The sequence below is a fragment of the Vombatus ursinus genome, unplaced genomic scaffold (genome assembly GCF_900497805.2).
Source record: "Vombatus ursinus unplaced genomic scaffold, bare-nosed wombat genome assembly UNPS02014818.1, whole genome shotgun sequence".
Lineage (NCBI taxonomy): Eukaryota > Metazoa > Chordata > Mammalia > Diprotodontia > Vombatidae > Vombatus > Vombatus ursinus.
In genome coordinates this window covers 29668587-29692419 of record NW_020954596.1, presented here as the reverse complement: position 1 = coordinate 29692419, position 23833 = coordinate 29668587, and the positions used below count along the sequence as shown (strand labels likewise).

At 38.7% G+C, this 23833-nt stretch overlaps 1 protein-coding gene across 3 annotated transcripts in view; it reads left to right on the top strand.

Annotated features, from left to right (window-relative positions):
• The window catches only part of KCNIP4 (potassium voltage-gated channel interacting protein 4), a 493012-nt gene that overhangs the window by 405228 nt on the left and 63951 nt on the right, over positions 1-23833 (top strand). Inside the window, exon 3 of one of the 3 annotated variants that reach the window (XM_027836424.1) lies at positions 21101-21115. The exons of the other annotated variants lie outside the window; for them this stretch is intronic. Coding sequence (XP_027692225.1) covers positions 21101-21115 — 15 coding nt within the window. The remainder of the gene's footprint in view (positions 1-21100; positions 21116-23833) is intronic. 3 annotated transcript variants of the gene reach the window in all.

Sequence of the window (23833 nt, the reverse complement as noted above, 5' to 3'; positions counted from 1 at the left end):
CTGCACTTTCCCACTTTTGTGCCCTTGTCTGACTAAAATCCAAGATTCATCACCTTTTTTTCCTATTGAAATTCTGTATATCTTTCACATCCCAGCTCAAATGCCATTTCTGATAGTACTAATCTCGAGAGATCTTTCCTCTGCCCCACAGTTCTTAGTTTGTTGCACTCATATACAAGGGATTACATGATGGCTTTAAATGTGGTTCTTCATTTATGTGTCATTTATCCCTTTCTAGAGAGAATAGGAATATGTAATGTAAGTGATAGAGGTAGGGATAGGGACTGTACCTTTGATTTCATTGGTATAAGGAACTCCCAAGTGAACAAACTCCCTGTCCTATTGCAGAGAGTCCCCGAGAACTGTGAAAAGTTGCCCAGGGTTACACAGCCAGTATGTTTCAGAGACAAGATTTGACCCTTGGTCTTCCCAGCTGTGAGATTGTCTCAGTATCCTCCCCACCATGCTGACTCTCATTGAAAATGATATGCTAATCAAGTAAAATCTATGCAAATTGCATTTGACAAATTCATTAAACATTCAACAAACATGCATTAAGCACATACGTGGTAAAGAGCACTGGGATAGAGGAGGTGCAAAATTTGGAAAGGATGTTACCTTTCCCTCATTGGAACTTTCATGATAATAGCAGAATAAAACCTAATCACAAATGACTAGAATATACATCATATGATGAGTATATCACAGAGGCATTCAATAAAGAACTTCTTGAGGTCTAAGGAGTCAGGTCATTGCCCTTGCAATGGGGTGAGTGTCTCCCCCAACCCCCACCTCTTCAGGGCATTTCTTCAACATGTCTGTCTGGGAAGGTCATAAATTAGTCTCGGGCTTCAATCTCTACAAGGGAAGAAAAGGTCTAAGGTTTAATGGCTCTTCTCTCCTCTTCTGTAGAGGAGAAAACATAAGTCCAAACAGCACTACCCCTACCTTGGCTGACTTATCAGTAAATATGAACATTCTTGATTGTATTCATAACAGAAAAGACCTAGAGGTTTATTAGCCCTCCATCCAGGGTTCAAACCAACTTCCCCAGAGGACTAGGTAAGAGAGATGTTGATTGACATCTTTATCAGTTTGTTGTTGTTGTTGTTGTTGTTTGGTCATTTGTCCTGTCTGATTCTTTGTGACTCCAAGGATATTGGAGCGGTTTGTCATTCTCTTCTCCAGCTTACTTTACAGATGAAGAACTTAGGCAAATAGGATTAAGTGACTTGCCCAGAGTCACACCGCTAATAAATGACTAAGGCTGGGTTTGAACTCATGAAGATGAATCTTCCTGATTGTAAATCGAGTGCTCTATCCACTGCTCCACCTAACTACCCATTTACCAGTTAAGATATGTTATTTCATTTACAGGCAGGCAAAGCTGAGAGAAGCCATCTGCCTCTCTGAACAGAAAATTGGCCAATACCTCTATCCTTCCTATTATTACTTAGTCATTCCATGTCCTTCCCCTTTCTCCCAGTCTTTCTCCCACATCTCTGCAGCCTTTCTCCCATATATTAAGAATAACCATACCATGAAAATGTCTTTTAACTTTTATTCCATTTACATGTAAACTGTTCTATAACTTCTTCAAGGGAAGGTAGATTGCCTAAAGATCTTGGCAGAGTGAATCTATGCAGTACATTAGTTTCTGAGACTTTTGTTCATGTAATGGGTACAGGGGGTACTCTCATGATAGAATGCCTCCCATCTATCCCACAAGGGCATGTGGATACACTTCTTCTATGTGCTGGCTTGCTCACTCCAACCTGCCCTCATACTCAGGCTTAAATTCCCACATAAAGACCACCATCTTGCAATTACACTCAAATTCTCTCAAAGTCCAAAGGGCAATCCTGTTGTGAGGGAATATATTCTCTCAGTTTAGCTCTTGAACCCCCATCAGTGTGCGTCCATTTCCACAAACGAGTCACTTGGTCAAAAAACCACAAGGTCTTTTCTATTATAAGCAGAGCTAGGAATGTTCATATTTACTGGTAAATCAGCCAAGATGGAGGTAGTGCTTTTTGGACTTGCATTTTCTCCTCTACAGTGTAGGGTAGCAGGGGTCACTAGGCCTAAGACCTTTTCTTCCTTTGTCGATATTGAAGCCTGAAATTAATTTATGACCTTCCCAGATGGATAGTTATGTTGAAGAAATGTTCTGAAGAAGAAAGGAGAGGCATCCACCCTATCCTGGGGACAATGACCTGGCCCCTTAAACCAGTTTACCACATAAAGAAAAAATACTTTTCCATTTTACATGTAACCATTTATTTAGTAACAAGGAAAAATATATATTAATAACATTACCAACATTAATATATTAAAGTAAGTACAAGAATAATAAGTTCATCACGAGCCACATATAAATCTAGGTCACACTATCCCACTAAAACTCTCACTATCTGTGGGAAAGAATGGGGAAGAGAAACCTCTCAACAAGGTACATGAATAAAGAAAATCTGCATCCTTGGGTAACAACGTTGTGCCCAACTAACACTTTACTAGGTACAATATCTCAGCCATACTTTTCAAACTACTAGACTTTCTCCTCAATAACAACTGAGGTGTCTATCATTTTGAGCTTTAAGCTTAGATGATGCAGTTTTGAAATCTGCTTTTTCACCTCACTATCTCTTATCTTTCTGAGTTCAGACTCTAGGTCCTCTCTGAGAATTACATAACCTTAGATAATGGCTAGTGATCCAATTCTTTTGTCTATAGTCATATAAGTTATTTTTGTCCCATTTTCAGAGTACAGTTCTAGTGTCCCTTTCTCTATAGTATACTACAGCTCATCACACTCAAAATAATCAATGACTGTCTCACATCTCTGAGTCAGAGTTACTTCCTCTTAGAATCATGAGCAACATAAACTTACCTTAGCAACGAATTACCTCTATGAAAGGGCAGAATTTTGAAACGACAGTACCTTACACATAAAAGAGTTAGTGTCAGAATGCATCTTAGAAGTCAACCTGTCCAATCATCTAATTTTACAAAGAAAAAACTGAGACCCAGAAATGCAAAGTGATTTGTCTGAAATCACACAGGTAATAAGGGAAAGAACCTATATCAGAACCTACAGCCTCTGACCCCAAAGTTATATTGCTTCTTGGTGGGAGCAATGGGAGTTCTGTCCAGACCTCATGAAAGAAGCTATACCTGAATTGGGGTTTAAAGGAACATCTTGGGACAGCTAGGTGGTGCAGTGGATAGAGCACTGGCCTTAGAGTCAAGAGGACCTGAGTTCAAATCCAGCCTCAGACACTTGACACTTTCTAGTTGTGTGACCCTAGGCAAGTCACTTAACCCTGATTGACTCACCAAAAAAATAATCTTGATTGAGATGAGGTGGGACCTAAATGGAGTAAATTCCAGATAGTGTGGGCCTAGACAGGAGAAGGCTGGATAAGAAATGGAAGCAAAGGATAGTCCAACAGATTTGAGTTGAGTTAGTCTGTCACCTGTCCTCTTGATCAACATTCATTCTTTCCACAAGAACAGATGTGTCCCAATCACCTACCTCATTGTTCCCACAATTTTTTTTCCCATCAAGTTTATTCCTTAGCTTAACATATTGCTACATAAATGTTAACTTGCTAGAGGCAGCACAAGCATTAACTCAACAGGCAATATAGCAAAACATTAGGTGAACATGCCATACTTCATAAACCTTACTTTAACACATAAAGGAACTCCCTTAAGCAAGCCCCCCACATCCTAAACTAATAGTTATACAGAAGCATATATATCCTGTTAGATTAAACCCCTCTGCCTCCCTTCCCAGAAAGTATAAATGTTAGCTTAAAGCCTCAGAGCACCTGCTAAAACAAACTCCTTCGTGTGTAACGCCAATGACACATTTTTTTTAAATAACTCCAATAAATGTGAGTGCTGCTGCTTTTTAGAATAAGTTTGCTCTCATCCTGAGGGTCCTAAACAGAGCATTGTCCTGGAGAGCTGACTGACTCACTGATGACCGTAGAGCATACAAGCACTGTGACCATCTTCTTTTTAATAAGTTGACTATTCTGACCTATAGTGCATTCTCATTACTTTTATAGTGTTGGAAAAGTACATAGCTTTATATGCTTCCTTTATGGGGCAAGGAGAGGTAGGGAGTGATTCAGTATGAATCAGTACCCTAGGGGAACTGATCAAACTTTTGCATTTATTTTCTTTTATGAATTAAGTGAGGATTCCATCCTGCTGGGCAGCCTTTATGTGGCTATATTAAATATTCAACTAAGTCAGCCACCAACACTTTCACATCACCACTTAAAATGGGCTATATACATTTCCTTCACCTGTTTCATATGTATCACCCAAAATTATTAACGTACTCATAAAATTCAAGACACTCTGTACCATAGGGATCTCCAAAAGCTGCCATAAATTTAACAAAAGCAGAGCTGCATTTGATGAAAGTGGTCCAAGTTTCCAGTAGAAATTTGATTTGAACATTTTATGAGAAATTTTACAAAATGAAAGGCCCACACACTTTTTCCTGCCCTTTACTTTCTCAAACACTCACTATAAATAAACTCTTTAGACTTTAGGTGTCAAAAGTCAGCCTGCTCTGTGAGATGCGTACTGCTCTTCTGCTTTCTGTTCTCCCCCTTCACACTCACTTTTTCCTGTTTCAGTGGCCATGTTTATATGATGGGAAAAATATTGAACGAGGTCAGCAAGTGAATGAAATTGCTGCAGAATGAATCCAAGCAATTGATGTACATCCATTCATGAAGAGCCCAATGAGCTCACATCCTTGCTTATGTAGACAAGGTCTCCATCTTTTTTTTTTTGTTTGTTTCAAGCATTTACATTCATATATAAACATCCAAACCCACCCTGCCCCGCCCTCCCCCTACACATACAAAGCCACAGGCAGACAACACTCTGACATTGTTTCTGACCTGGGTTCCCAGAATTAAACTCTAAAATAAGAAGGAATAGAATCAGATTCATGAAATGCTAGAAGGGAAAATGAAATGAAGGATAAGGAGATTGACGAACCTTAGAGTCTTATTTTCCTGAGCAAATTAGTTTTGAATGTCAACAGTGATGCTGTTTTCCTGCTTTTTTGTTCCTAAATGACAATAGCATTTAGGGAAATTTTCAAAATTAGTGTATCTTTCTTTGTCACCATTTTCAGGGACAGATCATGCTGGTATGTCAAGGAAGGGAGCTCCGAGACAATCACAGGATCACAGATTTAGAGCTGAAAGGGATTTTCGATGCCATTGATTCCACCTCCCACACTTTATAGATGAGGAAACTAAGGCACAGACATAGTAAATGACTTATTCAGAGTTACACAGCTTGTATATATCTGAAGTAGGTTTTGAACCCAGGTTTTCCTGCCTCTAAGCCCGATTATCCAGACTTTAGACATTTACTTCGTCTCAAGCCAAGTCATTGTGTTAATGATTAGGAGCACATGAGTAGTATAATGGATGGAGCCCTGGACTTATAGTCAGAGTTCAAATCCCACTCCTGAGACATATTCTCTGTGTGATTGGAGGAGGGGAAGGGTAAATCCCTTTGCTTCTCTGATCTTCAGTTTCCTCTTCTATAAAAAGGATAGGGCAGCTAGGTGGCTCAGTGGACAGAGCACCAGACCTAAAATCAGGGGGACCTGAGTTCAAATCTGCCTTCAGACACTTACTAGCTATGTGTCCCTGGGCAAGTCATCTAACCCTGTTTGCCTCAGTCTCCTCATCTGTAAAATGAGCTGGAGAAGGAAATGGCAAGCCAGTATCTTTCCCAAGAAAACCTCAAATGGACTTACGAAGAGTCAGACACAACTGAACAACAACAACATCAGAAAATGAGTTTAAATAAGAGCATGTATTAATAATATAGGGTTTGGGGAGGACCTAACCTTGAAGAGCTATAGAAATGTGAGTTGTATGTAGTGTGCATAGAATTAGGGAGACAATGCCAAGGCGGAATAAAACACTGAACTTCTAGTCAGAGGGCTTGGATTCAAAGCTACCACTGCCAATTACCACTTTGTGACCTTGGACCAGTCATTTAAACTCTCTGGGCTTCAGTTTCCTTATTGTAAAGTGAGGGATTTGGACTAGACTCCCTGTAAGATCCCTTTGCAGCTCTAATCTGTGATTCTCTATCCAGAGAAGCAAAGCATTCTAAGCAAACTATAACCTTCTTCTGAAACCTTGTCGTTTGGTACTTACGCTAAATAAACAGCACACTCATTCATCAAAGTTCCTGCCAGGCCCTAGTACAGGGATTTTGTTCTAATGAAGCCCAGTAATCAATTATGGTGGTTTGTAATAGTTTAAAGGGGAGGACTCCAGCCCCCTTCCTCAGTCTAGCAAAGCTATTGGCTGTCTGGAGATCAGGTTAGCTAGCACTAGGGTAGCACAATGGATAGGGTGTGAAGCCTAGAGTCAGGAAGACTCATCTTCCTGAGTTCAAATCTATGCTCAGACATTTACTCAGTGTGTGACCATGGGCAAGTCTCTTAACCTTGTTTACCCTCAGTTTCCTCATCTGTAAAATGAGCTGGAGAAGGAAATGGCAAATTACTCTAGTATCTTTTCCAAGAAAAATCCCAAATGGTATAAGTATTATTCCCATTTTACAAATGAAAAAGCTGAAGTTCACAGAAGTTAGATGACTTGCACAAAGTCAGAGTTGTTTTCAAAGTCACTATTCAAATTCATGTTTCCTGACTCCAAGTCTAGATCTTTCCATTCTAATATCCTATGTCATGGCAAAGGTCTTGAGCAGCAGATGGGTAGTGACTTCCCAAAGAACCCTACATATTCCTAGATGTCCAGGTGAGATTCCTGTAGACACCATAAATTGTGATGATTAGGGGATTTAGTTTGAACCTCAAATTGGCCATGCATGAGCACCACGCCCACAAGGAAATGCTCTATTGTGATTGGCTGCAGTTGTCATCTATGTCAACGTCACTTAAGCAAATCAATAAAATAATTTATTTGACAGATAAGGAAACTGAGGAAAGTGTGTCTTCAAAGCATCTTCATCTCTTAAATTCTAAACTCACAGGGTGTTTAAAAATGTTACTTTGGTTTTTTTTCAACAACTTCCCCTGCCTTCAGCATCTTCAGTCCATTCAAGTGCAACCAGTAGGATGGTATGTGTCTTGCAATATGACATGACAGAAAAAAATTCTAGATTTGGAGTCAGGACATGGATTCTAATTCAGTCTCTGATTTTATGATATTAGTCCTCAGTTTCTTCATCTAGAAAATGAGAATTTTGGAATGTCTGAATTCCAAGATTCTTCCAGTTCTAAGACCTATGATCCAAGGCCACATCCACGTTTTCCAGGTCTCTTTTTCCTCTAACAAATGTTAACATAGATACAAATAACAACAATAGAAATAACAGGCATATAATGCTGTGAGTTTTATAAAGTACTTTCCTCACAACATATTATAAGGTACTCCCATCCTTGCCTCCATTTTACAGAAGGGAAAACTGAGGCCCTGAGAGGTTTAGTAACTTGCCATATTGGCCTTTCTACATTTTGGTTCCTCTGGCTGTGGCCATTTATGGAAGACCCTAACATACACAAGTGTGAAGGAAAGAGAGTTGTGATTGTCATGGACGAAGAAATTCAATGGGAATGAACAAAAGAAGACTTGGTAGGATTAGGTGGCCATCATCTGCTATCTAAAGAGTTGCAGAACACTGTACTAGTGACTTAAATGATAACTAAGAATATTTGGAGCAGTGCATGGCCCAAATAGGAAAACTCTTTCAAAGTGTGGGGATCTTTTAAATCCTCTCTGGCCCCCACAAGCACATATTTGTTTAGATTACATGAATATATCTTCAAAGATGTGTCAAATTTGATGTCAGAGGGCCAAAAGCAGCTAGCAAAATCTAGAGCACTAGCAGAAGCAAATTAAAATGTAATTGGGAAATATTTAACAAAATAAATAAAAATATAATACAACAAAGACAATGCTAATTTGTAGTTTCCTAAATCTATATGTGGCCATCAGGGATCTGTTTTTATTTGAGTTTGACACCACTGAATATAGTCAGATATTCTATTACAACTGTGAAAATAATATTAGTCTTTGGAGAGTTCTCATTTTTTCTTGAATAACATATGGGATGATATTCCATTCCTGTGCTTGAAAGAAGAAAGTCAGCTTCTCTTACAATATATAATAAAATACTAGGCATTAGTTATACAAATGCCTCATGACCTCTTCAGTGGCTCATTATCTTTTTCTTGAATTGTTGTAGCAGTCCACTAACTGACCTGCCTGCCTCTAGTATTTACCTGTTCTAATCTACATGACACACTAATGCTGATTCATCTTCCAAAAGCATAATGTGATTATGTCTTTTTTCGGTTCAAAAATCTTCAGTGACTCCTCATTGCTCGCAGAAAAAATAAATATTAAATTCCTTTACTTGACATTCAAGGCCATCACCAACTTGACTTATTCTAATCTTCCATTTTTAGTATATATGCCATTGAAGGGAACACAATTTTATCTCATGCCTACATGAATTCTGTACTCTAATCAAATGAAGTTACTTGTTCACCAAACACACCCTCCAGTGTGTTTCTTGCCAAGAATGCACTTTCTCCTCAAGTCTTTCCAATTCCTACTGTTTTTTTTAATCACTTTCTGAAATTTACATCAATAATAGAATGGGCAGACCTAGGAGGTTCCATTCTGTTGAACAGATATTTATTCTAATAGGGGCAAGGCACAATGCTAGGTACCGGGAATATAGAAATAAAAATGAAAGTCCTTGCCCTCAAGGAGCTTGTATTTCTTCAGGAGGAAAAGAGGCAAGGAATGTACAAACAGTAGTGTTACACAAAATAAGCAGTATTGAAGGCAAAAATGGAGATCCAGGCAAAATGCTTTCTGAATATTTGATTTGAGACAGAACACTTTCAAATGGAGATGGGGGAATTAAAAAAAATTATTTGGGGAGATGAGATCACCTCCCTACATGCTACTGATTTCTCCTTCCTCAGATGTATGTGTCTATGTTGTATGCCTTCAGCTCCTCTGAGGACAGGAACTGTTTTGTGCTTTGCCTTTATATCCTCAGGAACTAACATAGTACCTTCTAAAAAATGCATGCTTAATGAATATTGTTGAATTGGATTGTATGAAAGTGGTACCTGAACTAAACATTGAAGGAAGATGAGGATTCTGAAAAGGATGAATGAAGAGGAAATACAGTCTAGGTATGGTGCATGGATGACCTGTGCAAATGGCACGAGGCAAAAATGGACATTTTGAGCAGGGAGAACAACTTGTGGTCTGGTCTTGCTGAAAGACAGAATGTGTGAAGGGCAGTAAGAGGCATCTAAAGTTGACTACAAGATTGGGCAGGGCCTTAATGCCAAGCTGTGAGGTCAGTATTTTATCCCAGAGGCATTACTTCGCAGGTGCCTGCTTAGGGAAAGTCTCTTCTATTGTTTTATGGTTCACATTCTGCTTGGGCATCCTGGTGGTGCTGATTTCTGATTGGCTGACTATTGTGGTCCTGTCTGACAGTAGATGGATGTGACTGTGGTTGAGTACATGGACACACCTGCTATTTCTGTGGGGAGTATGAGGAATGGGTCTGGGGGCAGTGGTTAGCTAGAGGCCATGGCTGGGATCCCATCACATGGACATGCCTGTTGTTCTAGTGAGACACTGAGGCATATGTGAGGAAGTTAGGATATTGAGTTGGGAGGAAGGACAGTGGCCAGGTAGGAGCAGTGGGCCTGCTATTCAGTGAGTCCTATGACTGAGTCTGGGGGCCTGGGATGTGGTTAAGCCAGATTGTGTGGTTAAATCAGGACATGTCTGCTGTTCAGTGAGGTCCATAAGGAAGTTAAAATATCAGGGCTGGGAACAGCTTTATTAGGATTCCATCAGGAGCACTGAAAAATAAAACGATAGTCAAGGCTAAAGGGGATGGTCTTCTCTGAGGGAAGATCAGGGAGATCATCAGTGGAGAAGGGGACATTTGAAGTGGTCTAAAGGATGGCAAAGCAGAAGGGGCAAGTAAGGTGTTCAAAGTATAGAAAGAAATGTAAGCAAAAACATAGACAGGAAAGTACAGTGCACAGTGGGGAACAGAGTAAGAAGTTCAGTTTGGCTAGACTAAAGGACAGAATGGTAGTATAAGAAGGAGGCTGGGAAGGTGAGCACTTTGATGCCTGGCAAAGGAGTTTGACTTTTACTTGGTAAACAACAGAGAGCCATTAAAGACTTTTCAACAAAAGGATGACATAAACAGATCTGTATGTAAGTAAGATTAGTATTAAAAATGGACTGAAAGTGAGGTTGTATTTTCATTGTTCTTGTTGGTGAGCCATTTTCAGTTGTATCCAACTCTTCATGACCCTATTTGGGGATCTCTTGGCAGAGATACAAGAATGTTTTGTCATTTTCTTCTTCAGCTCATTTTATAGATGAAGAAACTGAGGCAAGCAGGATTAAGTAACTTGTCCAGGGTCTCATAGTTACTAAGTGTCTGAGGACAGATTTGAACTCAGGATGATGAATCTTCCTGACTCCAGGCCTGGCAGGGCCTAATTTTCATTGTACCTTGCATTATAATTATTTAGATTTTCTCCCCCTCTAATTATGGAGGGGGAAAAGCCACCAGTGGTTATCTTATTTAATACCCCTATTCTACAGCTGAGGAAACTGAGGCTGAAGGACATGAAGTGCCTTTCCCAAGGTCACATAAGTAGTCAGTGTCCCAGATGGAAGCTGGACTCAGTTTCTCTAATTCCAGAGTCAATGTTCTCTTCCCATTGTGTAAGCATCCCCTTTTAGGCAATGGGGGACCATGGAATCTGATGTCATTACAAATAGGCACTTACTGAAATTGGCTTCAGGGCTTGGATGAGCTATGATCACAGCATGCTGGTTTGACACTTTGGAAAGTGTGCTGGATTTATGACTAAAAGGCTTGGGTTTGAGTCACTACTGTCACTTTCTAAACTGTGTGACTGCCCAAGTCATTAGCTAAGATGAACCTCAATTTCCTTGTCTGTACAACAGAGATAATAACTTCATTCCCTCCCTCACAGAGTGATTGAAAGCAGTTAATGGTTGTAAAACTCTTTGTAATCATATGTTATACAAACACCGGCCTTGGGCCCTGATCCATGCCCCTGCTGCCACAAAAAAAAAGGAGTTAATATGGCTCTCACAATCTGTGAATCAAACTAATTAATGCTAATTTGATAGCCAGCTACAGTGGGACCCTTCCAAATAATATTCTCACCTTAAATCAGTGAAAACTGGTCATTCTATTGTTACCAACCTAAGGCATAAAGATTAATGGAATGAGCATTGGGAGGCCTGAGTTCTAAGACTGGCTGTGCCATTCCCCAAGCTGGGTGACCCTTAACCTTTCTGCATGTAGGTTTCCTATCTTTGTAAAAAGGAAGAGGTTGGACCTGGTGCATCAAAGGGTCCTTTTTTTTGTACCAGCCTTCTCTGGGTCTGAGAATGCTAATCACCTCGTGCTGAGTTGCCTATCCCATCTGAAAGGAGAGACCCTCAGCTTGCTGTTTGCCTTTGTTTAAAGCGTTTGAAGGTGTTTTTCAAAGTCGGAGATTTTCCTACAAAAGATAGAACAGTGTTGCCTTAAGCAAAATAAAGAGAGAGGGAAGAGGATCTGGGGCTAGGGGACCTCGAAGCAATCAAGCAGAATGAACTATACAAAAAGGAAAGAAAGAATCAGGTGAGCTCTTAACAGCATAAAAGTGGAGGAGACTCAGAGAGAATATAAACATTGATGTATTGTCAATTCTGTTATTCAGGGAGGGTTCTTGGGTTTTAATAGTTTCTCTGCCTTTTGTTCCTCCCTGGACTTTACTGATGTGATGGAGTTCTTTCTGTTCCCTCTCTCAGTGAAAAAAGAGTAGAGGACTCTGGAGTCTGAGAACCTGGGTTCAAATCCCACCTCTGATTCTTTCTACGTGCATAACGTTGGACAAGTCATCTATCCTTCCTAGACCTGGGTTTCCTGATTTAGACTAGATAACATCTAAGTTCACTTCTAACAATCAGTCTCTGATATATAATCTCGAAGAACTAGTTGACCACAAGGAGATCTGAAAAGGAGAATATCCATTTTGAAACTTAGCCTTTTACTTCTGAGAACAATATGAGCAGCATACTCTGGAAAGACTGATTGCGGAGGTCTCCTGAGGACTACAATGCTCCCTACTGCCCTTGCTGCCCGGGTAGGAACTCTCATTAAGGGATAGGAGTGTGATTTTTATTAGAAGAGAATGATAATAAAAGCTATTTATCTCAAGCACAAAGATTCACCATATAGACAAAGATGCTTGAAACACAAAACAAAGAACTCCTAAAATTCGTTATAAAGTAAGTGAGAAATAACTAAAGCAAAAACAAATTCCAAGGGGTAAAAGCTCACAAGATGAAGAATTAGAGACTGATGAAGAGAAAATAAAGAAAAGGGGTCTTGAACAAACAAATTCACTTCTGAGCTACGCTGTGGCATTTCTTCCTTTCTTCCTTCTCATTTCTGCCATTGGGAAGCAATTGGCACATGGAATATTAATAAGTAGCCCATCAAATAACAAATGTATATTTGCTGAGGTCTGAAAGGCTCGTGTGACCTGTAAGGACCCCATTTTCACTAATATTCTTCATAATATATTTTTTTCAGATTCACCCTGTTTTCTCCATTCTAACTAAAAGCTTGATGTGAACCTCAACTGCAACAAACTTGAACTAGCCTCCCTATTCTCATCTCTTCCCAATCTTATCCATCATACCCACTTCAATAAGAATCATCTTCTTTAAGTATTGTTCCTATGATTACTTCCTTGCTTAGAATCCTCCATCAGGGGTGGGGAACCTGTGGCTTTGAGGCCACATGTGGCCTTCTAGGTCCTTGGTTGCAGCCTTTTGACTGAGTCTAAGTTTTCCAGAACAAATCCTGTTATTAAGGGATTTGTTCTGTGAAGTTTGGATTCAGTCAAAGGGCCACACTTGAGGACCTAGAGCACCACATGTGGCCTCAAAGCCACAGGTTCCCCACCCCTGCATGCTTCCCAGATCTAATTAAGCCTACTAATTGAAGACTTAAATGTTTCTGCACAAATTTCAATTCTGCCACTTACTAACTGTATAACCTGGAACAATTTGCTTCACCTCTATGGGACCAGATTTCTAATCTGCAAAGTGAGGGACAAAAAAGCTCCTTCCAGTGCTAAATTTCTGTGAAATTTCAAAGAATCCTGTGAGTTTAACTCATTCCTTCCCACCTCCAAACTTTTCTACCATCCATTCCTCCCAGATAGAATTCTCTCTTTCCTTAAAAATTCCCCTTGTTTAATCTGTTATCCGTGCTCATCACTCCCATTGGTCATACCTTGTAGTTTGTTTGTTTGTTTGCAGATTCATAGTTTGGTCTTGTTTTCCTCTGTCTTCCCCATTAGATTGGAAAATTCTTTAGGAAAAGAGCTCTATCTTATCCTTAATTTAACATCCCCCTCACCCATATTGTTTACTATGTTTAACTATACTCACAGTACTCTGACACTTAATGGGCAATTATTCATTCACAGTGCTAAGCTAGGCTTAGCACTGTGAGTAATAAAGAAAAAATGAAAGAAATGGTGCCTTCCCTAAGGGAGTTTACAGACTGAGTAAATGTTCTTGACCTATATGATCTTTGGATAGATTTCAGAGGTCTGTGAAATGGAATGGGAGAAAACAATCCTTATTTTAATTAACCTATGATTTCCTTTGTAATCCTATGTATTCTATTTTACACATTTAAAAACATGATCCTGAGAAGGGGTCTATATACCCACTGTACTGTCAAAGGAATCCATGACACAAAAGGAATTAAGGACCCAAAATCTAAGGGACAACTAGTAGTGCATAGGAATGAGTTAGTACATGATCATTTAGCTTGTCAACAAGAATTTGAAAGCACTTACTATGCCACATACAAGGAACACAAAAGCAGAAGCAGCCTCTGCTCTCAAGGAGCTTGCATTCTATCAGGGAAACAGGTGCACATATTAGAAAATAAAAAATTAGCACAAGGTAATTTCAGGGACTGAGAGGTACTAAAGTTGAAGGGATCAGGAAAGGCATAATGGAGAAAGTAGCACTAGAGCTATCGTTTGAAGGAAGATAAGGATTCAAGAGAATATATATGTGTGTGGGTATATATATGTATGTTTATATGGATATAAATAATGATTATTTCTTATATTGATAACCAGTTATTGAATTAGGACTAAGGTTTTTCCTCTTCCTATTTCCTCATTCAGAAATCAGCCCCTGTAGGTTATCCAGCCAGCTTTTAAAGAGCAGGGCTGATGATAAGATGAAATCTTGGACAGACACACCCCACTGGGGAAATTCAGATCTGATCAAAAGGTAAAAAAATTCTGGTTTAGGTGAACTGGTAGATTCTGGCCTATTGTGTTTTAGTCAGACAAATAGTGATGGAAGTGGATTCCCTCTTTTGTCCAGATTATCCTAGATGGGGTGGTATGGGTGCAGAGAAGTCTCTTTGGCCAAGACTGAGTGATCAGTGTCACATCACCAGCTCCTTGTTAGAATAAGCCCACCTCTGATTATAATATTAATTCTCTCCTTAATTGTTAACCAATAATGGTTGATTGCCATATATCAAGTACACCCACTCTTCCAATGACATATAAGTGATGAGTGGGTTCCATGAGGGGTCTTTTGTCTAGGATAGCCAAATGACCAGTTTATTAATTACCCACAGCCATAATTAATAAAATGATTGTTAATTATCCAGAAATTATGTGTCTCAAATTTTAATGTCATGGTGTATATACATATGTTTATGTACATATCTATGTATATGTGTGTGTGTGTGCCCGTGCCCTCAGTGCCCCATCTTGCCCATGCTAGAAATGAAGTGGCCATTCACTGGTCTGTGCTACTGAAGACTGACCTGTTCTTTGACCCTTTTTTTTTAACCTGGGCTGGTTCATGACTCCATAAGTATGGGATTTGTGTCTCCATGTTGGTGTAGGACTTATTCAGAATACTTAATAGGCTTAACCCTACTCAGAACTCCTGAACTCAAGTGACCCACCATGCATTCTCCTCATTAACAGGGATCTTAGACATGTGCAGCACATTCCCTAAGTGTTATATGGAGTTCAGATGGGGGGAAGCTCATTGGAGGTTGGAAGAATGTGAGGAGGCTTCATGAAGCAAGTGAGATTTGATATTAAGATCATAGATTTAGAGCTGAGAGAGACCTTAAAGGACATCTGATCCAAGTCCTTCATTTTATAGTTGAGGAAACTGAGCCCCAGAAAGGTGAAATTTGGCTGACCCATAGTCACACAGACAGGTAGGAAATGTCAGAACTGGATTCAGAGTCTTGTCCTTTGACTAAAATTCCAGGACTCTTTCCGCTACATCATGGTCTTTAAAAGACAAGGATGTGCTAGTGGACAACTCCAAATTGACATTCTGTAAGACATCTCAAATTCAACATACCAAAGCAGAACTCTATCTTTCCCCCAAATGCTCCCTTCTTCTTGACTTCCTTATTTATGTAGAAGGTATAACCTTCTTCTAGTCACTATGGCTCATGACCTCAGGGACATTCTTGATTCCTTCCTTGCCCTCATCCCTCACATTCAATCAGTTCTCTTAACAATTTCTTCTCTGAAATATATTTTGCAATCATCCCTTTCTTTTCATTCAGTCCCTAATTACCTCTCACCTAAACAATTACGAGACTCACCTCATGGTTCTCCTGCTTCGATCCTTTTTCCTCCCCAGTCAATCCTCCAGAAAGCTGCCAAGCTGATAGTCCTTGCTCCAGTCAACTGTTTTATGCTTTCCATACATACCATATTTACTTTATATTTTAGGCAAACTGGCCTCCTTGCTGTCCTTTATACACCCAATTTCATATCCCATATCCATAGCTTTACACAGACTATTCCCCCATGCCTGGAATATACTCTGTCCTCAACTCTAAGAGAATAACTTTCTTCAAAGCTCAGCTTAAGTGCCAACTCCTACAACAAGCTAGTCCTAATGCCCTCATTTGCTTGTGATAGTGTAGGAAGAGATTACAGAGAGTTGTAAAAACTAGGCAGAAATGATAGATAATAGGGAGCTATTGATGATTTTTGACCAGGAGAATGCCATGATGAAAACTTGTATCTCTAAAAACAGAGAATTTGCTAGACAGTGAAGCCAGGTTTTTTCAGTGATTCATCTTTGACAGGATGGATGCTTGAATGATGGTGGTAGGAATGGAAACAAAGAAATAGAAAGATAGGTCAAGAGAAGAATCAGCAATAATTGATGACTAGCTCAGTAATCCACTGTCAGAAATTTCACTGATTTTATTTTGTTTAAATGTTGCATCCCATCCCCCTCTGACACACACACCCAAGAATAAGCAAGGACTGTTTTTATTTTCTTTTTCTCCCCACTACCCCTAACAGATAGATACTAGAATGGATACATACTTAATAAATACATGTTGAATTAAATTGAATTGGATAGAAGAGGTGAAAGAGCTTGATGGAAGAATGAATCAAAGATGCTTCAAGGTTTAGAGTTAGCATAACTTGGGGACATGGTGCTATCATTTGCAAAAAATAGGGAAATTGGGACAGAGAGATGGTTGGCAAAAGTGTGGGAAAGGAGATGATAAATTCACTTCCGAATATATGAAGTTTGAAGTGATGTCAGGATGTACAAATTAGAAGTATATAACCAGCAATTAGAGACATAGAACTGGAATTGGGATGAGAAGATAGAGATTTTGGTGTTGATAAAATGGAATTAATATCAGAAACCATGAGAATGAATGGATTTTGAAAGAAAGAGTTTATATGGAGATGAGCACAAGAACAACGATAGAGCCTTTGTGCTTAAGTAATTGGAGGAGAAAGAGGAGATAGTAAGGAAAGTAAAGGAGTTTCTGGGATGATCTGCTGAGATGCATTTACACCTCCACGTCTTGAGTCTCCAGCATCTCCTCTCTGAAGGGGCCAAGAGTCAGTAGGTTTCAAATGAAGTGCTGCGCTCCCCAATGCTGAACACTACAGATAGGTTTTGTGTTGTGATGGTATGGAAGGATTTCTTTAAACAGACATCTTACTGGCTCTTCATCCAAAATATATTTATTGTATATTAGAAGTAATTCAGACATCACAAAAAATATTATTTGCTGATTGCTCACTGCTTAAATTTATAATTGATGTTGATGTCACGGACCATGTCTCAAGCCTAATTTTTTTCCACACTGACTAGATTCTTGATGGTCAAGCCCAGAACAGTAGATCCAGCAACATTACCCTTACTTCTGAGCAACCTGCCTGACAAGCAACAGTTGGCTGCTTTGTTGTCTGGTTGACTTTAAACAGGTATTTCCCAGATCCTTTAAGGAAGAAAGAAAATTCTGAACACTTGAAAGTGGTTAAAACGAAATATCTACATATAATATTGGTCATTTACAATCCCCTAAAAGGGATGCCTTCTGTAGATATTCTTCCATTTGGGGTGGATCAGTGGTTGTTCTTTCATTTGGATTATTTAGAGTGAAAAATCGATAAACCTCAGCTGAGCAGGACGAGTGTAGCCTAGAGACGTCAGATTGGGAAAGTTGTCTACGGTGTGGACATCAGAACTGATGACTAATGGGGTCCTACACTAAAAAACAGTCATGGAGAGTTCTATCCTCCACTTTCAATTACAGAATGAATTAGATAGGTCTTATTTTTCCCCACCCAAGAACAACCAACCAGGATTGCTGGTCTGCATGTCAGCCACTGGGCAACTACTTTGCCCTCCCTTCCAAGCTAACAACCCTTTCTGCTTTCTCACATTCAGTCAGTTCATTTGAGCAAGCTCACTAGCAGATATTGTCCTGAAGATATGTGTAACAAAACACATAGGCTAGCCCCAGAAAGATCCAGCAAACTATTGGCAAATCAGCCAAGGGAGCCTGCAAGCTCTGCCAGATGTTGGTACTTATATGATAGTTCATATTGTAATACTATAGATATGCTAGCCAGGGTACCTCAGCTCCATGAAGAGTGAAGGCAGATGGTTTGCATGTCTTGTTCTGGTTGGGATCTTTATTCAAAACGAGCATGGTGGTGGAAAGAGAATAGAGCTAAATACCGAATACATGGGTGTATTGGGAAACCAGTCAACATAAAGGATGTGTTTGGTTTTTTTTATGTAAAATAATTTCCTATTTCCTTGTATTTATCAAACTGGGCACTTCTAGAGCCCTCAAACTGGACACCTAAGTAAGATGTAAATTTCCTTCCAGTAAAAGGATAGTATATTTTTGTCATATAAAAAAAAGTAAAGGAGTAGTTAGATGAGATAAAAACTAAAATAGTTTAATGTTATTGATGTTATGGGAGGAGGAAAATTCAAGAATATTTTCTTTAAAACATACACAGTCAGCAATCATAACAGATGACTAAGATACAAGAATGGGCTAAAGGAACTGGAGATATTTAGCTTGGAAAAAATGGATATTGAGGTGGGGGGAGGGAGTGGACATGATAATTGTTTTCAAGTTTTTGAAGGACTATTAAACTTGTTCTGCATGACCCCAGAAGGCACCACTAAGCCCAGTGGAAAGAAGTAGAAGAGAGATGCTTTTCATATCGACATAAGGAAAATCTTTCTTGTGATTTGACCTGTCCAATAGTAAAATGGGCTGCCCAGTAAAAGTCAAAACTTTTTCCTATCACCAAAATGTCTTTGGAGGCTAGATCACCACTTCTCATGGATGTTACAGAGAGAATTTCTGTTCAATTACAAATTGGCCTAGGTCACCTTGGAGGTCCCTTCAAACTCTTCATTTCTATGAAATCACCATTTGATCTCTTCTTAGCACCGTCTAGTTTTAAACCAGAGGGCCATTGGGCTTGAAACTAATATTTCATTCTGTTTTCCCTCCATTGCTTTTTATATTTTCTGACCTTACATCTACATATTTCTGTAATGGTTTCAGCAGCAGATAGGGGGAGGAAAATCTATTCCCTTCATCACTTAAATGTACTGAATACAAATGCAGAAATAAATAAAACTTCCCATAGAAACACTAATAAAAATAAAAGACTTTTTTCAGCTTCTAGCCCTGGAACTAAATTTTGTTGTTGATGTTTTTATTCTTGGCATAGGCAAGGTTAAAAACTGTGACACCAGGTATGGAGAAGATAGGAGTGAACTTCTGCCCCTTTCTCTGTCCACATTATATGCAGGTTAACCTTTCCAGGACATCCTAAGAGCAGCTATGAAAAAATACCACAGCTCATGTTAACGTGTATAGGACATGGAAATACCAAGTTCTTTCAGCACAGATGTTATTATAATTGTGATTTATTGGGGAAATCCAGTATTCCATAAACCTAGCTGTGATGAAATGAGAATAGATGTGATATGTTAGGACTTGCTGTTCTTGTGTTTATGTCAATGTTCTTTTTTATATTTCCTTTTAAGTGGTATTCATTTGGGGCTTTAATAATATATTTTATTACAAAATTCACCTGCATTTTTCTTGTTCAAACCATAGCCTGTATTCTAATAGTGAAATTTTTTTTTTTATTTCATGGCAGTGGTGAATCCAAGCTATAAAAATGCTTTGGTTACTTATATAAAATGAAGTTTTATGTGTCTCACTAGGTACTATTATCAGAAAGGGTAGAAAGTTAATTGTAAAAAAAAAATTCAAAGATTAGACTAATATTACTAGCTACATTTATTCCTCAACATTTTTTTTAAGTCCATATATTTATAAAGAGGCAATGTGGCATAGCAGATAGGTCAGCCTTGTGTTTAGAAAGGTCAGAGTTCAAATCCCACCTATGACACATGCTAGCTATGTGACCAGAAGCAAGTCACTTATCAATGCCTTCAGTCAACACTCTAAGTCTCTAAGTTAGAAATGAATTGCTGATCTCTCTAGTAAATGGAGGCTCCACCGTAAGAGTTCCCTACACTGCTAAAATCACAGGCCTGGACTAAAACAATTAGCAATACTAATAAGTAGTTCACAAAAGAGAAATAATCACTTGGGCTGGAGCTATGTCTATCTTTTATCCTTCTGTAAATTCCTATCAATTATCCTACCTACTAGTCTTTTTTTTTTTTTTTAATAAATCACCCATTTCAAGTAAAATGGAGCACTGGTCGTGTATATGCTGCACTCAGATAATTCAAAAATAAAAAGTGTAGTTTATATCAATTTAGATGAGTAAATCTAAAGCTTGGCAAAGTTCTGATGGAGTGAGGCTGTGTAGACAAAAATTCTTGATAGGAAACACAGGACGACAACAACAACAAATACCCAAAAATGAGATCCTGTTTAGGGATATATCTCCTTCTGATGTATGTGTATATGTACATACATGATTAAAACAGCCTGTTACCTTACAGCTTATATTATCTATTCACCTTTCTACTCTACAAATTAGCATAGATCAATGAACTCAGGGGGGGGGGGGAGGGCTAGAAAGCACCTTAGACATTACCTAGTCAAATTCCCTAAATTTACGGAAGAAAGTACTCATGTTCTAGTGAGTATAAATACAAAGTTTCCATTTTCTCAAAGTTATAGTCCCTGAGAGACTTCATTATTTCTAATAGTGTCTTTCCTATTGGTACAATGTTGGTAGCTTACACTTTACTTTGTTACCTATAAATGGATGCTTGAAGTATCTGCTTTAATCCCTGAGAGATGAAATAACTTGCCTAGGCTAGACAAGTGCCAAACTTGTATTCATACTCATGTCTTCTGACTAGTTGGCCTATCTTCTTTCCATACGTATTTGCATATTTTACTTTTTTGCTATAGGGACCTATGATTTCAATGATGTAGGAACTCCCAGGAAGGAAATTCCTTCTAACAATGTAGCTCTACGACTGTCCTGCAACAGATACATAATTAGAGAGAGTTGCCTAGGCCACCAAAGGATTAAGTGACTTTGCAATGGTCATAATATGTCTGAGGCAGGTCTTAAACCCAGACCTTCCTGACTCTGATGCCAGTTACCTCTAATCAAATCTACCAGGCAATCTCATTTTATGTTTGTTGTTGTTCATGTTCTGAGATAAAAAATAAGAAGAAGTACCAGTATTGAGAATGTGAGTCTACATAGTCCCAAATCAATAGATTTCCACCTCTTCATCCAAATTAGTTTTTACAAAATCTATTTGTTTCTGCTTTCCTGAGATTAATAATAAAAAAAAGCATAGTATCAACTCTCTAGGATTTTCATTCCACAAGAATGAGATAGTTTCACCATTGGTTAACTTTAGATTGTAAGCTCCCTGAAGGCAGGGGACTGTCTTTTGCCTCTTTTTGCATCCCCCAGAACTTAGCACAGTCCCTGGCACATAATAGATGCTTAATAAATGTTTATTGAATTGAATATCTGTCACTGCTCACAGGAATTGTCACCATTCATACTATATCAATTTGTCTCATAAACATTATATGTGTGTATATATACACACACACATATATGCTATCTTAAATACATATAATATATATTGCACACACATACATTATATACATATATATCACATGTGTATATAATATTTGTATTATATACATATACACACATACATAATAAGAGCTCTTATATTCACACTCAAAATCTGGGTATGTGAGCTGTCTAGGAGTGTTGTAATGAATGGTTCCTCCACCTTGCTCCAAGTTGATGAAGTATTAAATAAGAGTCTGTTGTAATGACAGTAGGGAATGAAGTGGAGTTTAAGTAACAGATGTCCAATTGGAAAGAAAAAAAAAGCACCATTAAAAATTATGATGAAGCATCCCAGGGACTAAAATGTTGAGCCATTAGAACCTCTGTATTTATGGTCATTAGCCAAGAAACATTAAACACTGGCCTAAAGGAATATAGTATTTCTGCAATTAATGAAATGAAATTTGCAAAAGAAAATGTAAGAAGGATGCCAACAACAGACACCTGCTCTGTGTGCATTTGAAATATGACACCTTCTCTGAGGTGGATGGAATGAATTTCTATTTGAATAAGTTAGTTAAATGTATCTGAATGTAAAATTTTCTTCTTAGTGATTCAATAGATGTTGATCAAGAATCTGTTGCCAGAATTACCCTGAACCCAGGATTTAGACACTATATGTAGAGACAAAATTTTAAAATCTTTATTCTCACACACCATGCTAGAACTGAGTAATTGATTTTGATCTGTTGGTTGATTTTGACCCCAACCTTGTTATTCAATGATCATAAATTGTGTGATATTCTCCCACCTAAACCATATTCCCAGTGAGGAGGAGCTACCACCATATTTGTAAGTATTTTAATTAAGTAAATTGAAGTTGTGAGCATACCCTCTTCTCCAAGGATTCAAAGTATAGTAAAAATAATTTCTACAGTACTTTAGGGTTTACAGGCAAGTATTTTTGTCCCCGTTTTACAGGAAAGGCTAGTTAATTCACTTACTAGTAATATGGCTGATAATGGTCACTATAATGTTTATGAAATGCTTTTAAGATTTACAAAGCACTTTCCTCATAATGACTATTTTTGAGGTAAGGAGGAAAATATTATTACCATTTTATAGATGAGGAGCTTGAGGCATTATGAGATTTTCCTGTGGTCACACAGTTTACAAGTGTTGAAGCCAGGATTTAAACTCGAGTCTTCCATTGCCAAGCACCATATTCTTTCCACTACAGTGTCATGATTTCAACCCCATCCCAACCATTTCAATGTTCAGGGGGTTGGAAGGGGAATCAGGCCCCTATTATTAGAATTTTAGAACTAGGATTCCAAGAATGTAGCCCCTATCCTAGATTCATCTCAATCTTTGCTTGCCCAAACCATTCCAGACAGATGGGTTCTGAAGGAATTCCAGATCATCCACAGTATCTTTCTCACCATCAACCTGAGTGCTTACATATACTAAAGTGTTAGACAGGTAAACACACCAACTATACCATTTCTTAGGAAGGGGACACAGGAGGGCTTCTAGTACCTCTCTCACTAGCAGGTTTGCTTTTGATCAGGTCAGATAGGAAGACGGGAATGGAGTTACGATAAAGGGTTAAATAAGCTTACTTTATTCTAGTCTAGTCTTCTGAAAGTGAGTTTGCTGATAATGAGAGCACCAACTCCTACAGCATTCCATAACAACCCTTCTCACAGGGGCTGGCATGAAGGGGGGGGCAACTACCCCTCATCTCAATGGGGTCAGTTGAGACCAGCACAACTTGGGCACTTCCCTAAATCCCCCTCAAGCCTTAGTGGAGACTGGTTGAGGCAAACACAAAATTCCCCCTCCCAAGCCTTGATGGGGCCAATCAAGGCACACACCCATTCCAGCCTGCACATTCACCCCTAAGGAGGTCCCCATTTACTGACTACTGCCCACTTGCTTTATAGGGCAACATACAAAGAAGGCATATTGCCAAAATAGCCTCACAAATTTACATTACTTCATCCCTATATCATTGAACAGTAGAAATTGTTTTGAACCATGATCATGAGAACTCATATCTAATACTTGGGAAGTAGAGATTGCTATGGCAATGGATCCTGGGAAGAAAACTCAAAGAAAGAATAACAAAAAATCCACCTTACACACACTAAAATTCACCTTACTTATATAAGGCAACAAGGGAACTGCCATGATATAGAAAGAGGGTGTCTCTCAATTTTACTCACTAAAATACTGCAGATCATCCTAGTTTTAAGACTTTGTTTTTGATAAGCAAGGCTGTCTTAACAAATTAAAAGTGGGGGCAGCTAGGTG